Source organism: Corvus cornix, chromosome 2 (genome assembly GCF_000738735.6).
Source record: "Corvus cornix cornix isolate S_Up_H32 chromosome 2, ASM73873v5, whole genome shotgun sequence".
Taxonomy (NCBI): domain Eukaryota; kingdom Metazoa; phylum Chordata; class Aves; order Passeriformes; family Corvidae; genus Corvus; species Corvus cornix.
The window spans coordinates 58,647,036-58,667,967 of record NC_046333.1 but is presented as its reverse complement, the minus strand read 5'-3'; the positions used below and the strand labels follow the sequence as shown (position 1 = coordinate 58,667,967).

The window sequence follows — 20,932 nt, the reverse complement described above, 5'->3', positions numbered from 1 at the left end:
GTTCTCGAGCAGAAACAAGAACCTCCCTTAGTGCAATGCACTAATTTGCTGTCCAACTAGATGAGCGTCTGCAGTCAGGCTGTGGACAGCTACTCTGGGTGCTCCGGCTTGCAAGCAAGTCTGCTCAGCACAAAACATCAAGCATGTTCAAGGGAGCACCTTCAGCTTCCCGTGGCTGTGCTGAGCCCTGTGCTGCAGCTCTGCTGCTGGCAACAGCCAGAGGTGCAGTGGGAACACAGTGTAGCCACAGCTTCCCCTGCAATGTCCCGTCCTTTGGGGTTTCACACACAAAGCAGCCAGTCCCTGCTTTTACCAGCATGGTGGATTGCTCATTAGACTGTTTTACATTGATTTTGTGTGATTAAACTAGTTAATACCTATAACTAATGAAAAATCAGTATTTCCTGGAGATCTCTTGAAAAGAAACACATTTTTCTGCAGACTATATGCTTTGATTGATATAAGATTTAATCTACTCAATCTAAAATTAACTTTAATGCTTTTCATGTAGGAATTACTTCTGCTGAGATTTTTAACTTGGACAATGTTCACAAAGGTAAGGTTCAAAGAGGAATGCTGAACATCTTTTGTCAGCATGTCATCCTGAATTCAGATCCCACAGACTCGCTCTGTTTGTAAAGCATGGTCACATCCTCATTTTATCCCCTTGCGACAGGATAATCAATACAAAATACTGTCTATGTAGTGGTTTCAACTACAGTTAGGTGAAGGATTCTGGCCTACAGAAACAAAACTAGGAAACAATTGAAAGATAAGTTTTCCTGTGGGAATTGGACATTTCAGCTTCTGTACTGCCATGTTTTGAAACAGTAACAGATTTAACAGTAAAATTGTCATTAATTTTTATAAGATTTATGTTAAAAACCCATACGATTCTTTGAAATACTTGTTCCTCTGCTAGCAGGTTCATTACTAAGTAATAGCATAAATAACACTAAAGCCCTGATAATGAAGCCTCCTGCAAAATACTAAGTTTTGCCTCAGCAAAACTTTCCATAGAAGATTTGACTCAGTTATTTTTAAGATTGGAAACACCGTAATGACATACTAACATCACCAACTGCACATAATATTAGCTGTAGAAATCCACACCATTAATCTTATATTTTTCTTCATAAATTACTTAATCCCACATCTGACCTTCCATTTATTCTGTAAGGTAGATAATGATTTTTAGACTCTTGGCTAAATGTTCTTATAAAAGCTCTCTGTCCTGGCTCCAGGTATGGTTCTAGAGCCTATTAAGACTTTTTAGTTAGATATTCAAAGCAGTTAATGTATCAGACCACAGGTATACTAAAGTGCAAGCTTCAGCCAACCAGCAACTGGGGGAGCTGCTTACCACTTACACAGCACAGATCAGTGTCCACTTCAAACATTTCTAAAGTCTGAGGAAAGCAAGATGTGAAATAAGCTTCCAGTGATCAGAACAGATCCAGGTTGTGTAGAGAAACAAAATCCTTAGAAGCAAAACTAGTTGGTTTTGTTTATCTCTTTAAATTGATTTGGAATATCCTGCATGCATATGTCTCTATAGAGAGAAAAAAAAAAAGGAAAAGTGTGAGGGGGACTGCTGTAGGTTAACACTTTGGAGGTAAGAAGATCTTGATAGACAGTTCCTTCTTTTCATGCTGCCCTGCCTTCCTACAGGTTTTAGCTCTGATAGCTGTTTGAAGCACTTTTTTACTTTTTAAAATTCAGCTCAAACCAAACAGGTTAGGTGGCATGTATTTCTAACTGAACGGCAGGTACAAGGGGAGCACATGAGAACTGCCTGTATTCTTGCTTATGCCTCTTCAGCTTCATTGGTGTGAACACTGACCTATCTTCAAGTGTGCTAATTACTGAATTTTAACGGTTTTGGATGGATCTGTACGAAATGGCTACAGCACCAGAATGTGCTGCCTTCTCACTTCTGAGCAGTCTGAGTAGTTCTCTGAGCCCCAGAAACTACATTTGAGACACTCAGCCCTGGAACTGATTGCTGTGCTAAGAAAGAGCATTATTATTATCATCATCATCATCATCATTATTTAGCATAAGGCAACACAACTTCCAAATGCCTTCAATTGTCTTAAAACTGCATGACTTTTAAGAGTAGGTGTTAATCCTAAAGTCATTCAGAAGTACCTCACTTCTGAATTTATTACAGGTGCTTAGATATCTAAGAGATACTTGTACTATGTAAAATAATGAAATAGTGTCAATGGTGATGTTTCACCATTTAACAAAGTAAATTTGACATAAATATAAGGCAAGCAGAATTAAGGGATATTACAAGCCTGTGGGGACAGCTAAGGATCACACAGTTAATGCTGGAAATAAACACACAGTTCTATTTTTGTGAAAAGGCATGTTAGTCTTATCTGAATAATCTTGCCATAGAGCACTTAAAATAAAATAAACACAAAAGTGAAGTAACCAGAATATCAGAGCAAAACAAACTGCTCTCAGCTGCTTTCATAGGTAGATCCACTGTAGCATATTTATAAATGGGTTCTCTATTCTTTTATTCTTTCTCTGATTCTGTTTTGGACATATCTGCGTTATAAATGCCGAAAAACTATTCTTTTTTCTTGTTGTCACAGAGCTGATTACATGGAAAATAAAATGTTTCTCCTTTTCTTCCTACCTTTGCGTTGGTAGAAAAAAAATATAAATAATGCTGTCCCCTTAAGATGTGGGTGTAATGGCACATTTAGCTTTGTAGAGGAAGGGAGCATTTCAGGCAGTCAGGTTTTTCTATATATTCTTAACAAAACCAGTTAAAACTCCGTTGTGGGGCTTGCAGGGGCAGAACAGTTCAAGACAGGAGTTATACAGCCCCATCAGTTTTGATTACTTTTACGAAGAAATTACTAGAGGAGCTTTCTAAAAGCACCATTGCATTTCTGTGCCACGTGCAATTGGTTATTTCTGTGGGAAAAGCGACATGACACCTGCTCCTGCATGGAGCTGTGGTAAAGGCTCGCTTCTGCGCCAGTGCGAGGTGCCTCCTTCAGCTTATTAAAGCTTTACGTAGTCAGGCACTCATGGAGAAACTTTGAGAGGAATAGAGGAATACATCTTGTAACGCGTTCTGAACTCTGTGCCCGGCTTTACATGTTTCCTCTGGTTGGAAGGGGTTTTTTCGTTACTGGGGTTGTTTGGTTTCTATTTAATAATGGCCATGCCGAGCAGCCACATAACAATCTGTAAAGGTTTACATTTTTTCAATGCACTTCAGTTTCCTAAAAGAGATTTTCAAGTACCAGGCTCTTCAGTTTAAACTCTTGAAAATGCTGGAAGTCGAGAGAAGTTCAACTAGAAACCAGCAGCCCACGCCCCGACATCTCCCGCTGGGAGCACGGCCGCCCCAAGGCAGCCATCGGTAGCTGCTGGGCAGTCACGGCGTTCTCCTCCTCAGCCGGCGTTTCCCGCAGCTTCTCCGGCGGGGCCTCTGGGCGCTCGGCTCGGCGCGCGGGAGCCTCCCCGGGCCGCGCTGCGGGCGGCGGCACTCGCTGCCCCGGCCGCGCGCCGCCAGGGGGCGCCCGAGCGCGCCTCCCCCGGGGGGCGAGCGGGGCCGAGCGGCGCCGAGCCTCCCGCGCCGCCCCCCGCCCGCGCACGGCGCGGCCGGACCGCTCCTCTCCGCTCCGCAGTGCCCGGCTCCGCACCGCCCCGCACCTCTGCGCTCCGCCCCGCACGGCCGCCGCACAACTGCGCTCCGCTCCGCTGCGCCAGCGGGAGCCGGCCGCGGAGGCGCCGAGGATGCTGCCCCTCAGCCGCGGGCGGCCCCGCCGTCGGCAGCACCCGCTGCTCCTCCTGTCAGCGCTGCTCTGGGCGCCGGCGCTGGTGGCTTTCAACCTGGATGAGGAGAAGCTGACGGTGTACAGCGGGCCCCCGGGCAGCTACTTCGGATACTCGGTGGACTTCTACATCCCCGACCCCAGCACGTGAGTGCCGCCGCCAGGGGTGGCGGGGACGGGCCGGGACGCCCCCGGGCCCGGGGAACGCTTTGGGAAGGCGGTGGGCGAACGGCGGCATCGCGCCCGCGGCGTGACAGTGCCCATCGCCCGCCTGTTCTGATCGCCCCGGTGCCCTCCCGGTGTGTTTCGCAGGGTCAGTGTCCTGGTGGGAGCTCCCAAAGCCAACACCACGCAGCCAGATATCGTGGAAGGAGGAGCGGTGTATTACTGCGCCTGGCCCGCCGCCCGGTGCAGGCAGATCCCCTTCGACAACACCAGTAAGTGCGCGGCTGTCCCGCGGCCAGTGCGGTGTGTGTCGCGCCGCCGTGCCCGGGTCCCCCTCGGCTCCTTCCGCGATCCCTTTACTTGGGTCGCTTTGATCCGAGTATCTGCGCTTCGCCGGAGAAATCCCGCTCCTGGGAGTCTGAATGCATGTGCTCTTGCGGGGAATGGTTCAATGGTCCCCAGGGAAATAACAGGACTGTGACCTCCAGCATGAGCAGTTCATCTTAATAACTGCCTTTTTTTTTTTTTTTCCTTCTTCTTCTATGAAGGGCATTTGTTGCAGATTCCTGCTTTTGAAAACACTTTTGCATGTTCAGAAGGCAAAGCCCCAAAAGCCTTGTCTCAAACGTCTCTGAACCTTGGAAATAACAGGATTTCTAGTCTTTGCTGCTAGTTTCAACGAGGGGATTTCTGGCTGTTCAGATGGATGAAGTGCCTCGTGTGGGATACTTATTTAATTCTATTCAGAAAGCAAGAGTTTCAGAACAGTGAAGCTAGATGTAAACCGATTTAGGCACAATGTGGATAGATTATATCCACTTCCAAAATCCCATGACAGATGTTTCTTATTTAATTAGAGGGAACACACGTTTTAAACAATTCAAGCTGTTTATGCTTTCTGTTGTCTCTTTATAGGTCTTGAAAATAATTTAAACCTAGTGTTTGCAGAGTCTTCAAAACTGATTCCTTTATTTAGGCAGACTTTGACAGTTTGACCATTAAGCAAAAGTTATTCTTTAGGTTATATTTAATCTTAATATTTGTGGTTTATTGAAATGGGAACACAATTTTTTTTTCTGAAAGCACAAGTTAAATTATAAGAGCTCACTTAACTGTAGCAAATAAACACAGCAGTTCTTTACTCCTCCCAACTCCCACAACCCACATCCTATTACTGTGTTAGTGTCTAGGAGCACTGAACAGGATGACTGTCCCATGATGCTGAGCATTCTTCCCAGAGTGAGTGATAGTTCAGGTGCGTGTATATGGTTACTTGGGCAGGTAAAGCTATGTACAGCATCTGGTTATGTATGGAAATGGAAATGTACATAGACAGTATGCGCACATTATTTTAATTGTGATATGTCCTGAGTGTACATATTTAAAATAAAATGAGGAAATAGAGGAAATATTCATGTATTTCCCATCTTATGGTTAGATAGTTCGTGTAACAAAAGTGGAACGTATTAGCTATACAAAATAATTTCAAGTTTGAATATAAAACTTACAGACCAAATGAAAATTCCAGCACGTTTTTGAAGGGGAGTTTTGAAAAATTAATGAAAGTCTAGTGATGAAACTAGAAGGACATCTGACTTTCCTATGGGAAACATGGGACAGTTCCATACTCTTTGCAGAGATGTCCTTTTGCAGAAAACTATGTTTTGAATAAAGGCACAAACAAACTGAAGAATATCAGTAAGGCTTTGGACTGTATCACACAACTATTCAGCTTGGAATCTCCAGAGGGCGGTTCATTCAGTCTTGCTGAGATGGTTGTGTCCATAGGTAGAATCCTGACTTGTAGACAGCTGAAGTCCAGCCAGAGAGCAACCATTGTGTAGGCAGAGATGTCTTGTGGGAGGGATGGCAGCATAGACAGGTTTTGCAGTGTTGTCCCTGGCTCTCTTATTCCAGTCCCAAGGGCAGTAAAGGTGTCATTTGGCACAATTCAGCAATGTCCTGTAGACAAGGACCCCAGGAAGGTTTGCATGGCTTGTACCAACCCCTTCATTCTTCATTGCCAGCAACAGAAAGGCCATCCCCAATAAGCTTTAGGTGACTCCTTTTGCTGATGTGTGGATGTGTATTTCATGTCATTTTTTTCTCTCCCAAACTCACTATTTACAGGATCGAGTTTTCCTTCTTTTCCACTCTTCCGCCAAGCAGAGTAGTACACATGAGCTCTATCCTAGGTGAAGCTATTTCAAATAGTCTGTCACACAGTTTCTTTTGAAGCCTTTAGCTATTTTATGCCTACTAGGACTTAGTCCTTAGTAAATACATGGAGTGTTTTCAATTCATGGCTCTTTCTTGTACAGACATTTTGTACTCATTATATCTTCTCCTACAACATCACTCAGAAATATTGATATTCCCACTTTTAATATTTATTCTGATAAAGAGAAAAAAGTCAGTCCAGGTTGTCGAAGATCATACAGGAAGTTGATGATGATACTGGTAACTGACTTGGGAGTTTTTCTTCTTCTTCCAGTGCCTTAACCACAAGATTATTCTTTCTTCCAAAACAGAAACACTCAAAAGTTGTTAGAAGACTAAAAGTTCAGTTGTAGCAGCTTTAATTTTAAAGATTAATGCTTCATGCCTCATAGGAGATCTTTAAAAGTCTTGTAGAGCTTTGGAAATGTTTTCTGAAACAAAACAGAAGAACTACAGAGGCTGCTTCAGAGCTGAAAGATTTCATTTTGATGCATTTTTATACAAAGCTTCCATTTTTCAATACTTTCTTCTTAGTTCTAACTAAATAATATCTCTTTCATTTCCATTAGCTAAGCAAAGCACAATAAAAGAAACAAAACTACTGAATAATTTGTAGCATTCTTAATTAAGTTCAGAAGTAAAAACTGAGTGGAACTGAAAAGAAAGGGAGAGTATAATGTAACACTTAAAAGGCAGTGTGAACCAACAAGTAGATAAAGAATTTTCTAAATCTGCATTTTTCAGCCTCAGAAGGTCAGTGGGGAGGACTTCTAAATTCTAATGAATTGTTAAAGTAAAGCAGATTCATATATACTATATCCGAAGTTCAATATGTGAAATTGCTTCAGGTCACAGAAACTAAAATTTTCACTATTACATAAAAATTCAAGAGATTAACAAATCTAAGAGGTTGCAAGACAGTGGCTTAAATTACATATGAGCAGGAGGGCTCATGTCTTCTGTTTCTGAGGACTGAATGCACAGATGAAGCTCAGGTATGTTGCATTCAGTGCAAGTTATGTTTTGCCCTTGAGAGAACATACAGTGAGTATACTTGGATGATACTTGGAGTTTTACTGCCACAAACAAGTAACTTAAGTGGACATCTAATTGGTAAGATTCATATGTAACTGCACAGATTATTTCTCTCTTTCCACAAGAATAGCACACCTAATTTCAAGAGAGGTTATTTGTTTGCAAAGGCTTTCATGTTATTTGTATTAACACTGTTACTATCTTGGTCCTACTAAATGAAAATAGTGTGGACACTGACTAGCATTCTGTTATGGCTTTAGTCAAGATTCTGAATGTTTTCAAATATCATGGTGTGGATATGAGGGAACCAAGTAAGTGACAGACACCTTAGTTAAAAACTTAGTCTTGCTTAGGTTAATTTTATGATGTTCAGTGCTGAGATAGAATGGTTTTTGGTTCTGTAAAGGCTCTTTGGTTGAAGGGATTTGCTTATTTAATTAGTTATGTGAGAAATATATTTTTATTTTTAAAATAACGGAAGTGTTACTTAAAAAAAAGTCATTCTATATCCTGAGCCATAGAATCCCGAAGGAAGAACACGAGTGCCAGGCCTAACTGAATCTGACATCCTGACACTGGTAGGAGACAACTGCAGTGTTCCCCAGTGGATCAGGGATATGACACTGCAGGGGATGCACCCACAGTCACTGGCAAGGTGCAGCTAACCTCCCTGTTACCACACAGACTGTGGCACTCAGTATTAAACTTTGGGTTTTGGATCATGTAAGCTTTAAATGACAAAAGAAAAGTCTGGTTTATGAAGCCCCCTTACTCTTTTAATTTTTCCTCAGAGACTAAGATCAGGTGAGGGAGTAGATGCTGTATTCCCAATGAATGATACAAAAAACCTTTAAAAACTGCATGACTACTTCTGAGTGCCATGTTCAACCTGTCAAACACAGACTGAGCTGCCTACTACTAGCAGTGATACTCAAAACCAGGACATCTGCTGAAATCATCTCTGTGGCACTGTGCATGTGTTAGGATGCTCAAGATGGTCTGAGTGCTGTGAGCAGCTGCATAACCTGTATCATTGTGGAACTGTATGTGGATTACACTACCCTGCTGAGAAGATGGCTTAACTGGAGTTAGTAGAGGTGCAGGAGTATCTGAAGCCCATTCCTAAAAGCCACATCACCCAACTGAAATTGCTCTAGAGGTAGTTGTCCCAGATGGTTACTAATTTCTCAGGCCACCTATCTCTGTTCTTCATAGTAGCTAACCCAGAGGTTTCCAAAGCAATGAGATTATTTACTTCCATCAATAATTAATCCTACTGATGAAAAAGCATTCCTGACAAGCAACAGAGGGGCAAAGGAGGGAAGGAGGGTGAAATTTTGTCATGTAGGATTAGAGCTGACCCATCCATGAGCAAGTCATGTAACTGGAAGTTCCCATATGGGTTGGCCAGTGAAATGGCCTGCAGCCAAGAAGGGGCTTTAGCAGGGGCTCTCTGTGTTTCCTGCCGTTGATACAGCACTGACTCTGCAGTCCCATGTTTGCATTTCTTTAAAGCTCCCTAAATCTGTGTGCCAGGGTCAAGGCTCTGGGAAGAAGCTCAAAGCACTGCCCTTGAAAGCACAATGGGTGCTTTGACCTGCTCCACTGCAGCATGGAACTGAGATAAAGTATAATGGAAAGGCTTTTAGTATCCCCTTACTCCAGGAAATATAGATTGAAGTGCAGTGACTCTTCTCCCTTGTTTCCGTACTTTGTGAAGTTGTCTGGTTGCATTGCAGTGTAAGGCTGTGATACTCTGAAACTCAATGAGAGGACAGGGGAAACAAGCATTGGCATCATATTAAAGGCTTGTGGTCTGTCTTTCCTTCTTACCTACACAAAGCTAACTTCAGTTTCTTCTGTATGAAATGGGTTTACAATGACTATTTCTGCCTTAACACTGAGGTAGAGTTACCAGGTCCTTGTTTCAGCTGTGTGCTCTTTCATTCAGCTGCCAGGAGAGGTAGCAGGAGAGCAATATCAAGAAAACTTTCTCCTCTCTTGATGAACTAGGAAACTTCTGAATCGTTCAAAGCATCTTGCAGCCAGAAGCAGACTTAAATACCCCCTAAAGTGCACTGTTGCATTTGAAATCTGGTAAAAAGTTGATAGTTTGGATTTTGGAAACTTATTATAAAGGTCACTTTTAGTTGTAATACTTGATAGACTGCATCAAGTTCTTATATTTTAAATTAGGTTCTGAAGGCAGAATTTTAGATACCACTTCCCTTAAGTTTCCAGAACACACTGGGGTGTTTTCTTTGCTATCAGTTAACTTTACCAGTTTTACTAAAATAGGTTATATTTTTCTAAACTAGCTGGAAAAAATCTGAACAGCCTCTGAAGAGGAGCAGGGAAGGGGAATGTAAATCAGTTCTGACCAAGCGCGCAGTTGATAAAAAACATGAGCTAATCTGGCCAGAAGTTGAGCTGATTGTAACAGAACCCAGGTACTCTATAAGGAAAAGATGTATTGTGGGACTCAAGAGCTTTAGTTACATGAAAAAATCATTAGCTGTTGAGATAGTAAGATTCTGGGGAAAACTTAGAATCCTGTTATAAAACAGAATTTGCATCTCAAGATAAATTGCTGAGAGAGAACTTTGTTGTACTTTTAAATGTGGACACTTTTTAGTCCACTATGCCAGTAAGACCTTATCTGGAACGTCATGATTCACTTGTAGCATTCTGATTTATAATAGACCCTCATGAGTTTCTTTTGTAAGTCTCAGCCTTATCTAAAGAAAGGAAAAAGTACTCTTAGCTATGTTGGTTCAAGCCCTGAGGGCTTAATTTGTTTTTGATCAGATTTTATTTAGGGAAAAAATCCTACTGAGTTTGATGATTTCAGTTTGGTTTTTTTTTAAATCATGGAATGAAAGTCCAAATAAAGCTCTCTAGATATGATCTATTAAATTAAAATGACTCATATGAATAGCAGCTAAGTTGCAGTAAAAAACAGAAATAAAATAGATGGTTGCAGAACCAGATAAATCTAAATATAGAAGCAGCTCTTCTCATCGTGACAGCATTTTGCATATCTTTACTGTTTCTCAACACTACGAAGTCCCTTTTTTCCCCCAGCTTTAATTAAAAGCAATTGTTTGGCTTAGTTCATACCTAGTGTTTAACTTTGCATTTGAATTCTGTCTCTCTGGTGAGGGTCTAATATCAATGACCCTGTGAAAGTTACTGAGTTACCTTTGTTTTGTAATGGGTGGTATCATTGGCCTCTTAGGGTAGTGATAGGGTGGTAGGATTGTCAGGATTGCCTCGTTTCCCTCACTTCTAGAATATGGGAGCAAGTATGCCAGTACAAACCCTTCCTCTCCCTCTTCCCTTCTGTAAGCCAGAACACTAATGATGCAGCGGAGCTGATTTCAAAGTTAACTGCGGTTGCCCGGGGCCTTTTGTAGCCAGCTTCACCCCAGACTGGAGATCCATAGTCTCTCTGGGGAATCTCTTAAGATTTATTCAGAAATTCCGTTGCTGCAACTTGCGTCTTGTTGCCCCTTTTCCTTTTGCTGCATATCTCAAATGGGAGTTTGGTACTCTCTTCTTTCTACCTATTGAACAGCGTATGAAACACAAATAGATATTTGTTTTTTCTCTTCTTTGGGCCAAACACCTTCAAGTACTGATGTCTCAAAACTGTACATAACATTCCAAGTGTTGTCTCCATGTCAGGGATATTCACTTTCCTTTACCTGAATAAATTTATGGAAATATTTGTTTGTTTTATGTGTTTGTATTCACATTTTATACAAATATGGATAGATTTAGGTGATTATTCACCTCTACTCTGTGTATATATAATGATGTACAAATATATGAAATCCATGTATTGCATTTTATTCCACCTATATTTTTTATATGATGAAAAATATGCATAGGTACATACATACACAGATATATCAAAACTGGTATTTGAAAGGGATTTCCCATCATGGATGTAGGCACAGATCTGAGTGTAACAGAACCTGCTGCAGATGCCTGGTTAATGGACATCTGTGTTCATCCAGTACATACAGGGAAATACACACAGAGCATTTAGACATAATACTTTTCAAAATTCCAGAATGGTGAAAACTTATCTGAAAGAGCTGCAGGTGTATTACATAGACAGACATTTTACTTTGATTAGAAGCATTGTTTTCCTGTGTTAAGTTTGATTACAGTATTTTCACGGAATCACAGAATCACTTAGATTGGGAACGACCTCTAAGATAATGGAGTCCAACCTTTGAGTGATCACCACCTTGATTTACTTTTGTTCATTTGAATATTTTCAAATTATAAAAGATGACGCATTTTTTACTTGCAGTTTCCAAGAGCTGAAAGAATCACAGTAAGTTGCTACCAGTGTTTGCCCATACATCTCTTATGCAGGTATTGATTAATACAAAAAAGAAATACTGGTAAGGGAAATGTTTTATTCGTGCCTGTTAAACTATTTATAATGTGCTGACAGTGACTCAGAGGAGACCAGTTCCCATAGAAAGCACCAAATTTATCCTAATATGTAAATGATGGATTTGCACTTGCTCTAGATTCAGGCTTTAATTCCTACAAGGGAATCTGCACTATTGCTCTGAACATAGCTTTGCTTTTTGCTGTCCGAACTCAAATTTTTCTACTTGTCCAGCTGCTGTTTTGGCAATGTAAGGGGCTTTTTTTTGCCTTTGGTAGCCCCTAGGCACCTCAACTGAAAAACTGGGTGAAGGAATGATAGTTTTAATAACCATATTTCTGTATCTCCAGAGCTGCTTCTGAAGATGGATTGTGGGGCAGTACATGTACAGGAGTCATGACTCCTGCAGTAGAAAATGAGGTGCTTTGGGTTTGCTGAAATGCAATTTAAGGATGTCCTCATACCTAAATTTATATTTATAAATCTCTGTTCTTTGCATACTCCTGATTGTCTGGGCCTTAGTCTGCAATACAGTCTTAGGCAGTACAATTATGAGTGACTCCGGAGCTGCATCTCAAGCCAAGTTTGCGAGTCATCCAGACTGTTGACCATCTGGAACAGCTCCTGGGCTGGCTCTGAAGCAATCCAGCTGGTACTCAGGCACTCCTTGAACCTCTCTGTGGACAGGCTCAGGCGTTGTGTGCCCAGGCCAGCTGCTGCCTTGTACTCTTGCTATCCTTGCACTAGTGTCACATAACATGATACAAGATAGCCTGGACTCCTTCCTGGAAGGGGCCAGGCATTCTCCTCCAGAAGAGAAGATGGTATTTGAATGCAAAAATTCACACCAAGTTTTCATTGCTCACAAAAATATGGCTGTGGGTAAGTATAGACTTAGCCTGTGGGCCTCAGATGCCCATAAATAGCACAAAGAGAGATATTTCCCTGTCATATAATGGTGTTATCAGGATACAGGCATGCTACTTTTTGAAATGCATAGATAATGCTGTTTTGAGGAACATACAGATTTTTTTTTTTTTAATTGAATTGGAATTTATCTGGGTAAATTAATAGCTTTTATCTGAGTCTAATCTAAGATGGTCATCCATGGCTATCTACAGTTAGTTAAAAAAAGGTACCTTTAGGCCATGATTCTTCTGACCTTCTCAGAGTTTTGCTTTAGGAAGAGAAGAACAGGCTTAGATCATGTGCTCAGATGTAAGTGGATGACTCGCTCAGAAGTGGACAATTGCAGCAGGGTACAGTAATGACACCTTGTGTCTATTCAGACAAGTTAGTTGCGTATGGAGCTTTATTTTGCCAAAGTTACATGGGAAGCAGTAGCTGTTTTATAGCATTCTGAAATACTGATCAGTTGTCACATCCAAAAGACTAAACTGTATTTTAAGGCACAACCTCAGAAACTGGGAATATGACTCCATAGGTCTAGCAAGGATGCTGAACAAAAGTGATCAGAAAATTTATATCAAAAGAGATTTATCTGGGGAAAAAACTATTTGTTAATTTGCGTGTCTGTAATATTTTTCAAATTATTTTATAATGAAAATCCCATGCCACATGATGAAGTATTCCTACTATGCCATATGCCACTAAATGGGGTGGGATTCTGTGTGTGTGTGTGTACAGTTCTTGCAGATTTACTGGTAAATTCAGCTGTGGTTTTATAAATCCTGCAAATGGTTGTCCAAGTTTTAAAATTTAACTTCTTTTCAAATGTTGGTATGCTTTGCCAGTAGACAAGTATATTGTTTTGATTGAAAATGTAAGCTCCTTTTAAGTTAGAATACTGGTCACAAGTATCCTCAGAGCCAGGCTAGCATCGGCTGCTGTAAGCTGGCCGTGGCTGATTTTCAAGCTTCAAAAGCTTTGTTTCTATCAAGATCCCATCTGTGGACATTGATCATGTTCAGATCTGCTGGAGCATTAAAAAAAGAAACCTTTAAAGTCTGAAAGGGTCTGGCTTCACTGGAAAAAATAATTGAAAGTAGTGTTGCCAACAACTAGGTAGAAGCTGGCAGCTCCTACGATGCTCTGTGTCAAATACGTTGTCTCTCACATCCACACAAGTTTAGGCCTAACTTCAATAAAATATGTTTTTAAAATTATTATTTTTAGAGTAATTTTAAATTATACTTCCTGAATTTTTAAGAGCTAAATATTCCTGAAATTTATCTCCCTAAGCATGGACTTCAATAGTAGCTTCTGTAATTGGCACAGCACAGAAGCGAATACTTGTATGAAGGAAGATGTTTCCTCAGAGACTTTCAAACTTTAAAAGATTCGTTCTCATTCAATTTTCCCTCATGTTTATTAGGAAAAAATACAGAGATATAGTACCCTTGTTCTCCAGGTATGATGCATTTTTCTTTCTAATTTGGTTTACAACATTTATGAGGTTACCATAAGCTGAATTCAGTGGTGAGCTAACATCCTAGAAAATGTTCAGGTATCTCTTGTATTCCTGCTGGGCAAATCCCAAGTAGTGATAACTTTTTAAAATGTTGACTGTATTTTTTCTCAGTTATTTAAAAATGTATGTAAATCCACAGAATATAGTCTGACACTGCTTTTTTTTTTTTAACATTCCAAGGTAAACAGTATATGGTTTTATTTTCACTTAGAGTGACTAAAAAGGGTTGATTCTTCAGAAATCCCTCCTGATAGGAACCAGAAACAAACATAAGGGAATGCCGATACAAGGGAGAAGGAGTAATGCCTTGCTTATGTATAAATTGAAAAGTTCATTAGGAATGACTGGTAAGGGAAGAGCATAGCTCATGAACATATGGGAAATCAGTTTACTTCAGAGAACAGAGGGTGAAAGGAGGGGATGTCTGCTTTTTATTAAAACCCGAAATGCATTGTAATTGGCCTGAATCCTTGCCCGGATGGCTTCTCTTCTGCTGACATCTGCAAGAGTGTATAAAAAGCAACATTAAGAAGCTGTCCCTTGTGACAGTGTGTACACATGTAATTCTGTTAAAAACTAAGTCCTTTGCTATCTGTAGTGTTGGTCCTTGAATAAGCATGCTGAGAAATGTCATTTGTTTGACAAAAACTAATCATGGAACATGCTTTTTACATGGAAAGTTTCTACCACATCTGAGAAAACTTTTTAGGGCTTTTCACCTATTTTTGTAGATTCTTGTTCATTCTTCATCATAAATTCCAAGTAAACTTTTCTCTTTTTTTGGCAGGGGGAAACACAGCATTTCTTATTCCAGCCGAGTGTATTTTTTTTTCCTAAAGTTTAAGTGTAATTATTTTGAATTTTAATGTGTGAATTTAAGCTGGTTTCTACTGACCAGTGAAAAGGTTAATTGAAACCAGAAAGCCCATTGCCTGTTAAACGGGTTGGATGATGACAAGTGGGTTCAATGTAATATATCCATTAATCTCTTCACTTGTATAGCTCACAGGGTAATACTGTTAAAAATAAGCTGTCAACATACTGCTTCTTTCTTTGTCAGACAACAGGAAAATTAAAGTCAATGGCACCAGGGAACCTATTGAGTTTAAGACAAATCAGTGGTTTGGGGCAACAGTCAAAGCTCATAAAGAAAAAGTTGTGGTAAGTCTTATGCATTTGATATTCATTTGGAGAAAATGTTTATTTTTCTCAAATGTATATATTTAATAGCTGTCTATGTGTACATTATGGAAATAACTCTCTGATTATTGCATGAATTATAAAACACATGATATATATAATTCAAAAAATGAAAGCAGCCTATAAAATCAGGTTCAACTAATCAAGTGAAGATGATCCCACTGCCATGTGAAAACAGCAGAACATCATATTGTTGTGGAAGTGAATGATGATATTTTTTTAACAGATAATGGACATATTTCAGAGATAACACAGGAACTGATAGCTCTGTGCTCTAAAGTATTTTGTATTATGAAGATATGTATTTAACATGTGGAATATTAAATACAGAATGTAGTGGAATTGCATGTACTTGAATGTAGTGAAATGTTATGAAAACCAAGAACATCTGTTGATGTTCAGTTAGGAAAACACTTGCCTCTTTTGTCACATTTACATTGTTTTGAGCAGCTGTGTTATAGTCATGGTAAAACAGCTGCAAAAAAAAAGCTGATAAAAACAGCTGATAAAAAAGCTCCAAATAAAGATGGCTGTCAAAATGCAATATCTGCTTTCCAGTTTCACTGAACATTTTACCTGTATTGATAGAGGCCTCCAGCAGTGGGCAGGTGGTAAAGTGCTGGTGATGCTGCTTTTACACAGAGATTTTATATTTCCATTTGCATTAAGGTTTACATTAAAAACAGCACTGAAGTAATTGTGATAAGAATAATTGGTTTGTTCATTATTAGTTTTTACAATTACGAAACAAAAATGTACCTTGGAATTTGATTAAAACTTCCAGTTATTACTTAAAAAGTAGTCATAAGGGAGGAAGTATTGAAAGGAAATGCATTCATTTATATTGTAACCCTTGTGGTTAACCTACAGAAGGATTTTGAAATGAAACAGGTAGTGAATGAACATCCCCCTATTCTTTTACAGAGTTAAGTAAACATAAAAATTCTAAAAATAGGTGAACATTTTTCATTTTCTCTACTAAATAATTCGCAAATTTAAAGTACTTCTTTACCACTATTTGTTAAATCTTAATCTTAAATCTTAAAAAAAACAACATCTCCAACAGATCTACTCTCCAACAGGTGTGCTGTGTCCATATTGACCAAACTTTTCTTTATTTGGGGTAACTATTCTCAGAATCTGAAACTGAGATAGAGTCAACACTTTTCAGGCAAAAATTTGGACAGCAAAGCTGGAAGACTTTATATGTTAAGGTTTGTAGGCTGAAAGGGGAGAAAAAGAAAATGTCATCAAACTGTCAGGAACTTGTTTTTTAAGCTACGAATGTCATAGTAAACTTTGTTAAGTCAATGCTTATGATTATATTGAGTTCTTGTTTCAATCCATTTGGCTTGATGTCAGATGTATCAGATGTACCTAAAATCACCCCCACAGGACACATGCTCCTCTTTGCTGCACTCTGGTTTTGCTCTCTGTTTTAGTATGCAGTTTTCTAGGCAGGGGCCTGTGAAGAGTCCCTGTTCTTTAAGCCATTGCTCCAGAAGCTCTGACCTTTGTGGTAAGCAGTGAGTAGCACTGTGGTTCATAGAGCTGGTACTGATTGCAGAACAGAAGCTAATACAATATTGTAAATAACAGCAACACCTTGCCAGAGGTAGACAGGTTTGTCATTGAATAAGTAGGACAAGATAGGACGTGAATGAAGGATTTATTTGTATCTTACAGAGGCAAGGTTGCAGGGAGAAGTGGTGTCTTCACCCTCCCAGGCAATGAAGATTTTCAGGGAAACTGTGAGGAATGACTTGCAGACCTGATAGTTTATCATTCTTATTTTTCTAATTATCTGGATTACCTTAAAAAAAGATAATGTTTCTCTCTACACAAGTTGTGTATCTTTTATCTTTACACTGTCATGTTTGTAACACTACTGCCATTACATAGAAGATTAAATATCTAGCCAAAACTTCCTTAGCAGAAAGCTATTCACTCAGACTGTTGTATGCATTATAACTGTATCCTATCTAGGAATATTTGAAGCAGGGGGTTATAAGAAGGCAGACACTCTGATGATTGTTATTGACAGTATGATACAACATCCTGACAAATCTCCTGCTAAGTGGAGTCAGTTCTGCTGCTACACCTATTATCTTAAGACATACCAGGACAGAACTGGGACTGCCTTCAGCTACATATATGTGATATGCATCTTAAATTACAGGATCAGCTCCTGTGCAATGAGCAGTAATAGAGCAAACATATTACTTGTGAAGCAAACTTAGAGGGTATTTGTAACATTGCTTAAATATGACTTGTAGTCCCTGACAGATACCAGCTGCCAAGGGGCTATAAGTGAAACATCAGTGTGCTTTTCAGGTTATAATGAAATTAGATAAAGCAGTGGTCCTGCATTTTCTTCTGTCAGTATCTTGTGATCATTGCTATATGAATGATACAACACCAGAGAATCCTTGAACACAGTCTATTAAAAGTGACATTTGCTAGATGCAAGAGTGTGTGAAAGGTATGTGTGTTTTCTGTTTTGTGTTTCTGTTTCTATAGGCTTGCGCTCCTTTGTATCATTGGAGAACCCTTAAAGACAGCCCTGAGAAGGACCCTGTTGGCACCTGCTATGTAGCAATTCAGAACTTCAGTGCCTATGCTGAATATTCACCTTGTCGCAACAGTGAGTATTAATATGAACAGTTCTGTGTTGAAGGAATCGATTTTGCACTCAATGTTTTCATTCTTTCAGTCTTCACACAATTTCGTTTTGGCTGAATGAAGGATACTATACGTTATGGCATTGAATGAGGGTGTAAAGAAAAATCAATATTAAACTATATGCCTGCAATTGGATGCTTTATTGTCTAATTAATTGAAAGAGGAGAAACTAAGTAAATTAAGTGTGTGCAGTTATAGTAATGAGCTATAATTGGTTCAATTTTTATGGCTTTAATATGTAGCAAACAGATCTAGATAAGAACCAGATGGCATATTAAACCAATTATTTGTACTTACACCGAGTATAAGTGTCTCATCACAAGATCACAATTTGAAGATCAGACCCTGCATAGAAACACACAAGCCTGTATCACCACTCATGCCAGCATCATCCCCAAGAGCTCATTTGTGAAGAACTTTCAGCCCAGAAGAAAGCCATGCACATTAGCACTGCTGTTCCACACTCTTCTCTGTGCTGTTCTGAAGGTGTAGTAGCGACCTCAGGGCCTTGCTTCTTGGGGAATAGAGATAAACCACATGTATATTTAGAACCAGGTTCAGCTACCTAGAGGTCTACAGAAAATACCACAGATTAGATTATTATAGGGCATTCATCTTGCTCAGCATTCTATGCCTGTTGTAGTAGGGCTCTAAATGCAGTTGTGTTGTGTCTTCCTTTTAAAGCCTCATCCTTGTCCCTGCATGGACAGGTACAGAAAGAAGCTGAATCTGTAAGAAATGGTGACCTTAAGATCTGTTTTATTTACTTACTGATGTCTCTCTGGGCAAAGGCTTACATCATTTGAAAAGAGAGTTCAAGTGGCCATTCCTACTGTCAGTTTCCTAAGCCTGCAGTCTTCTGGCTCTCTGGCACACATAGTATTGCCATAAGATGCATGCCCAACACACTTTGCACAATTATATAAGGATTTGGAGAATAGAAATAAAAGTAGTCAGAAACAGGAAGGTTGGTTTTCCCTGTACCCATTCTGACCCTTCCACTGTGTCAACCTTTTTTGAGAATGCTTTAGTAAACACTTATTTTTGTATTTATAACAGATCAGACTGTGGTGAGCATTCTACAGTCTTGTTGAGTTTTTTGCTTTTTTATCTCCAGCTAAATTAAAACTGAATCCCTGATAGTTGTTTCAAGGGTCCTTTCTTGGCAGTAAGAGGAGAAAGTCCCAAGTAGGAGGTCCTATTTTTCAAAATCTTCACAAGGGACTGCATGTTCAGGGTCCTGTAGAATGTTTTGATTTGCTGTTCTTCTTCTAAAAAAGAATACATATTTTCACATATATTGGCAGTTTTGCTTTTCATAGCCTTATAGCTCCAGGGGTGTCTGTGTTATCTTCCACATGCACTGTGAAATGAATAAAATGCTTCTACCTTCATAATTGCAGGCAATGCAGATCCTGAAGGACAAGGCTTTTGTCAAGCAGGTTTCAGCTTAGATTTTTACAAGGTGAGATTCTGCTTCTGAAGTATTTTGACCGAATTTCATTGTGATATATCCCCATGGTTCAAGTGCTGTCTCTGTGATCATGAGTTTATCCCCATGCTGTTGCGTGCGGAAAGTTTTTTGAAGTTGTTGCAAGTTCTTTCCTCCTTTTCAAGCTTCAAACTTTCATTAATAAAAAGAAATACTCAATCAGCACCTGTTCATCTCTTTGCAGCATTCCAATCTGACTCAGTCTATCTTAACAGATAATTAGGCAAAAACTTCTGTGTGCTTCTATCTTATTCTGTCCCACTTAAAATGCTTTACTTGACTTTCAGGAAGCAGTGGGGCAGGTACCAACTAGTTTTAAAAAGTTAAAATAGCCTTTATAAGGGTACTTTTGGTGGCGGACTAGTCATTGGGTAAAACCATTGTCATGTGCGGGTGAAAGTACTTAACGCAAAGAACTAGATTTTTCTTAAATGCCAAGAGGGTCCAGAAACAATGTTACAGGACAAAGGATAAACTTTGCACGGTTGTTATTATCTGTGCCGTTTTTACAGCACCAGGACCTCAGGTAACTTTGACCATTGCCATTGTTTTGAGCATTCTGCAGCTGCATTATGTAATTCTCTATAAAACATTACTATTGTTTCGTTGAACGTGAGCACCCTCTTTTCTGTTAACTTTGTTTTGTTACGAATAAGTGGCAATTTTTGAAGTATTAGGTTAGAGGCAAAATAAATGGCTTTCATTCAAGTGAAGATATTTAGGGTGATTTCAACTTCTTTTAAGTGTCGATTTTCCTGGACATCCACGCACCTACATCCTTTCCTTGAACATGGCTATTCTCCATTATCATGATTCTGATATTATTTTGGTAATTTACATTGTTTTTTCCCATGCATGCTGAATTTTGTTGTCTCCTTTTCCTGTGTAATTTTATTTAATTCTGCTTTTTGTAGAATGGAGACCTGATAGTAGGCGGGCCTGGTAGTTTTTATTGGCAAGGTATGTTCATCTGGCTGATTAACTGGATCTAAGAAGTGAAGCAGAAAGTATCACTGTTCTAGATTTCCACTGTTATGTCAGTTTAAGATAACAAGTGTCTGATCTTATTTTCAACAAATGTAAATCAAAATAATTGCTTAACAAGCAACTGAGCATAAAAATAAGCCGTGAAAATCCAGGATGTAGGTTGTCTAGGAAGTTAAACAAATACAAATAACTGTTTTTATGTTGGCATTTTGTATATTTGTCATTTAATTAATAAGTTGAATTTTTCCGTAGAAATACTGCAGGTTTAAAAATTGCTAATATTTGTACAGCAAATGTACAGTTTTAAAAGTTTTTGTTACTGTTTGTTTCTGAACACCAACTTTTATAGCTATCTGCATGTATTTTAAGTTCATTTGTGGCATCACTGTAGGTTCCAAGATGTAGTTTCTCACACAGATAAACCCTGAAGTGGTTTCAGTAAAGGGTTAAGAGGTTATTTTTGTTTTAACTTGTTCTTACATGTATTATAGAGCTGATTCCCA

At 39.4% G+C, this 20,932-nt stretch overlaps 1 protein-coding gene across 1 annotated transcript in view; it reads left to right on the top strand.

Annotated features, from left to right (window-relative positions):
- Positions 1–3,665: 3,665 nt before the first annotated feature.
- The window catches only part of ITGA8 (integrin subunit alpha 8), a 113,214-nt gene continuing 95,947 nt past the window's right edge, over positions 3,666–20,932 (top strand). The window contains exons 1-6 of the mRNA XM_039569095.1: positions 3,666–3,953; positions 4,119–4,243; positions 15,129–15,229; positions 17,789–17,912; positions 19,354–19,415; positions 20,357–20,402. Coding sequence (XP_039425029.1) covers positions 3,769–3,953; positions 4,119–4,243; positions 15,129–15,229; positions 17,789–17,912; positions 19,354–19,415; positions 20,357–20,402 — 643 coding nt within the window. The 5' untranslated portion in view covers positions 3,666–3,768. The remainder of the gene's footprint in view (positions 3,954–4,118; positions 4,244–15,128; positions 15,230–17,788; positions 17,913–19,353; positions 19,416–20,356; positions 20,403–20,932) is intronic.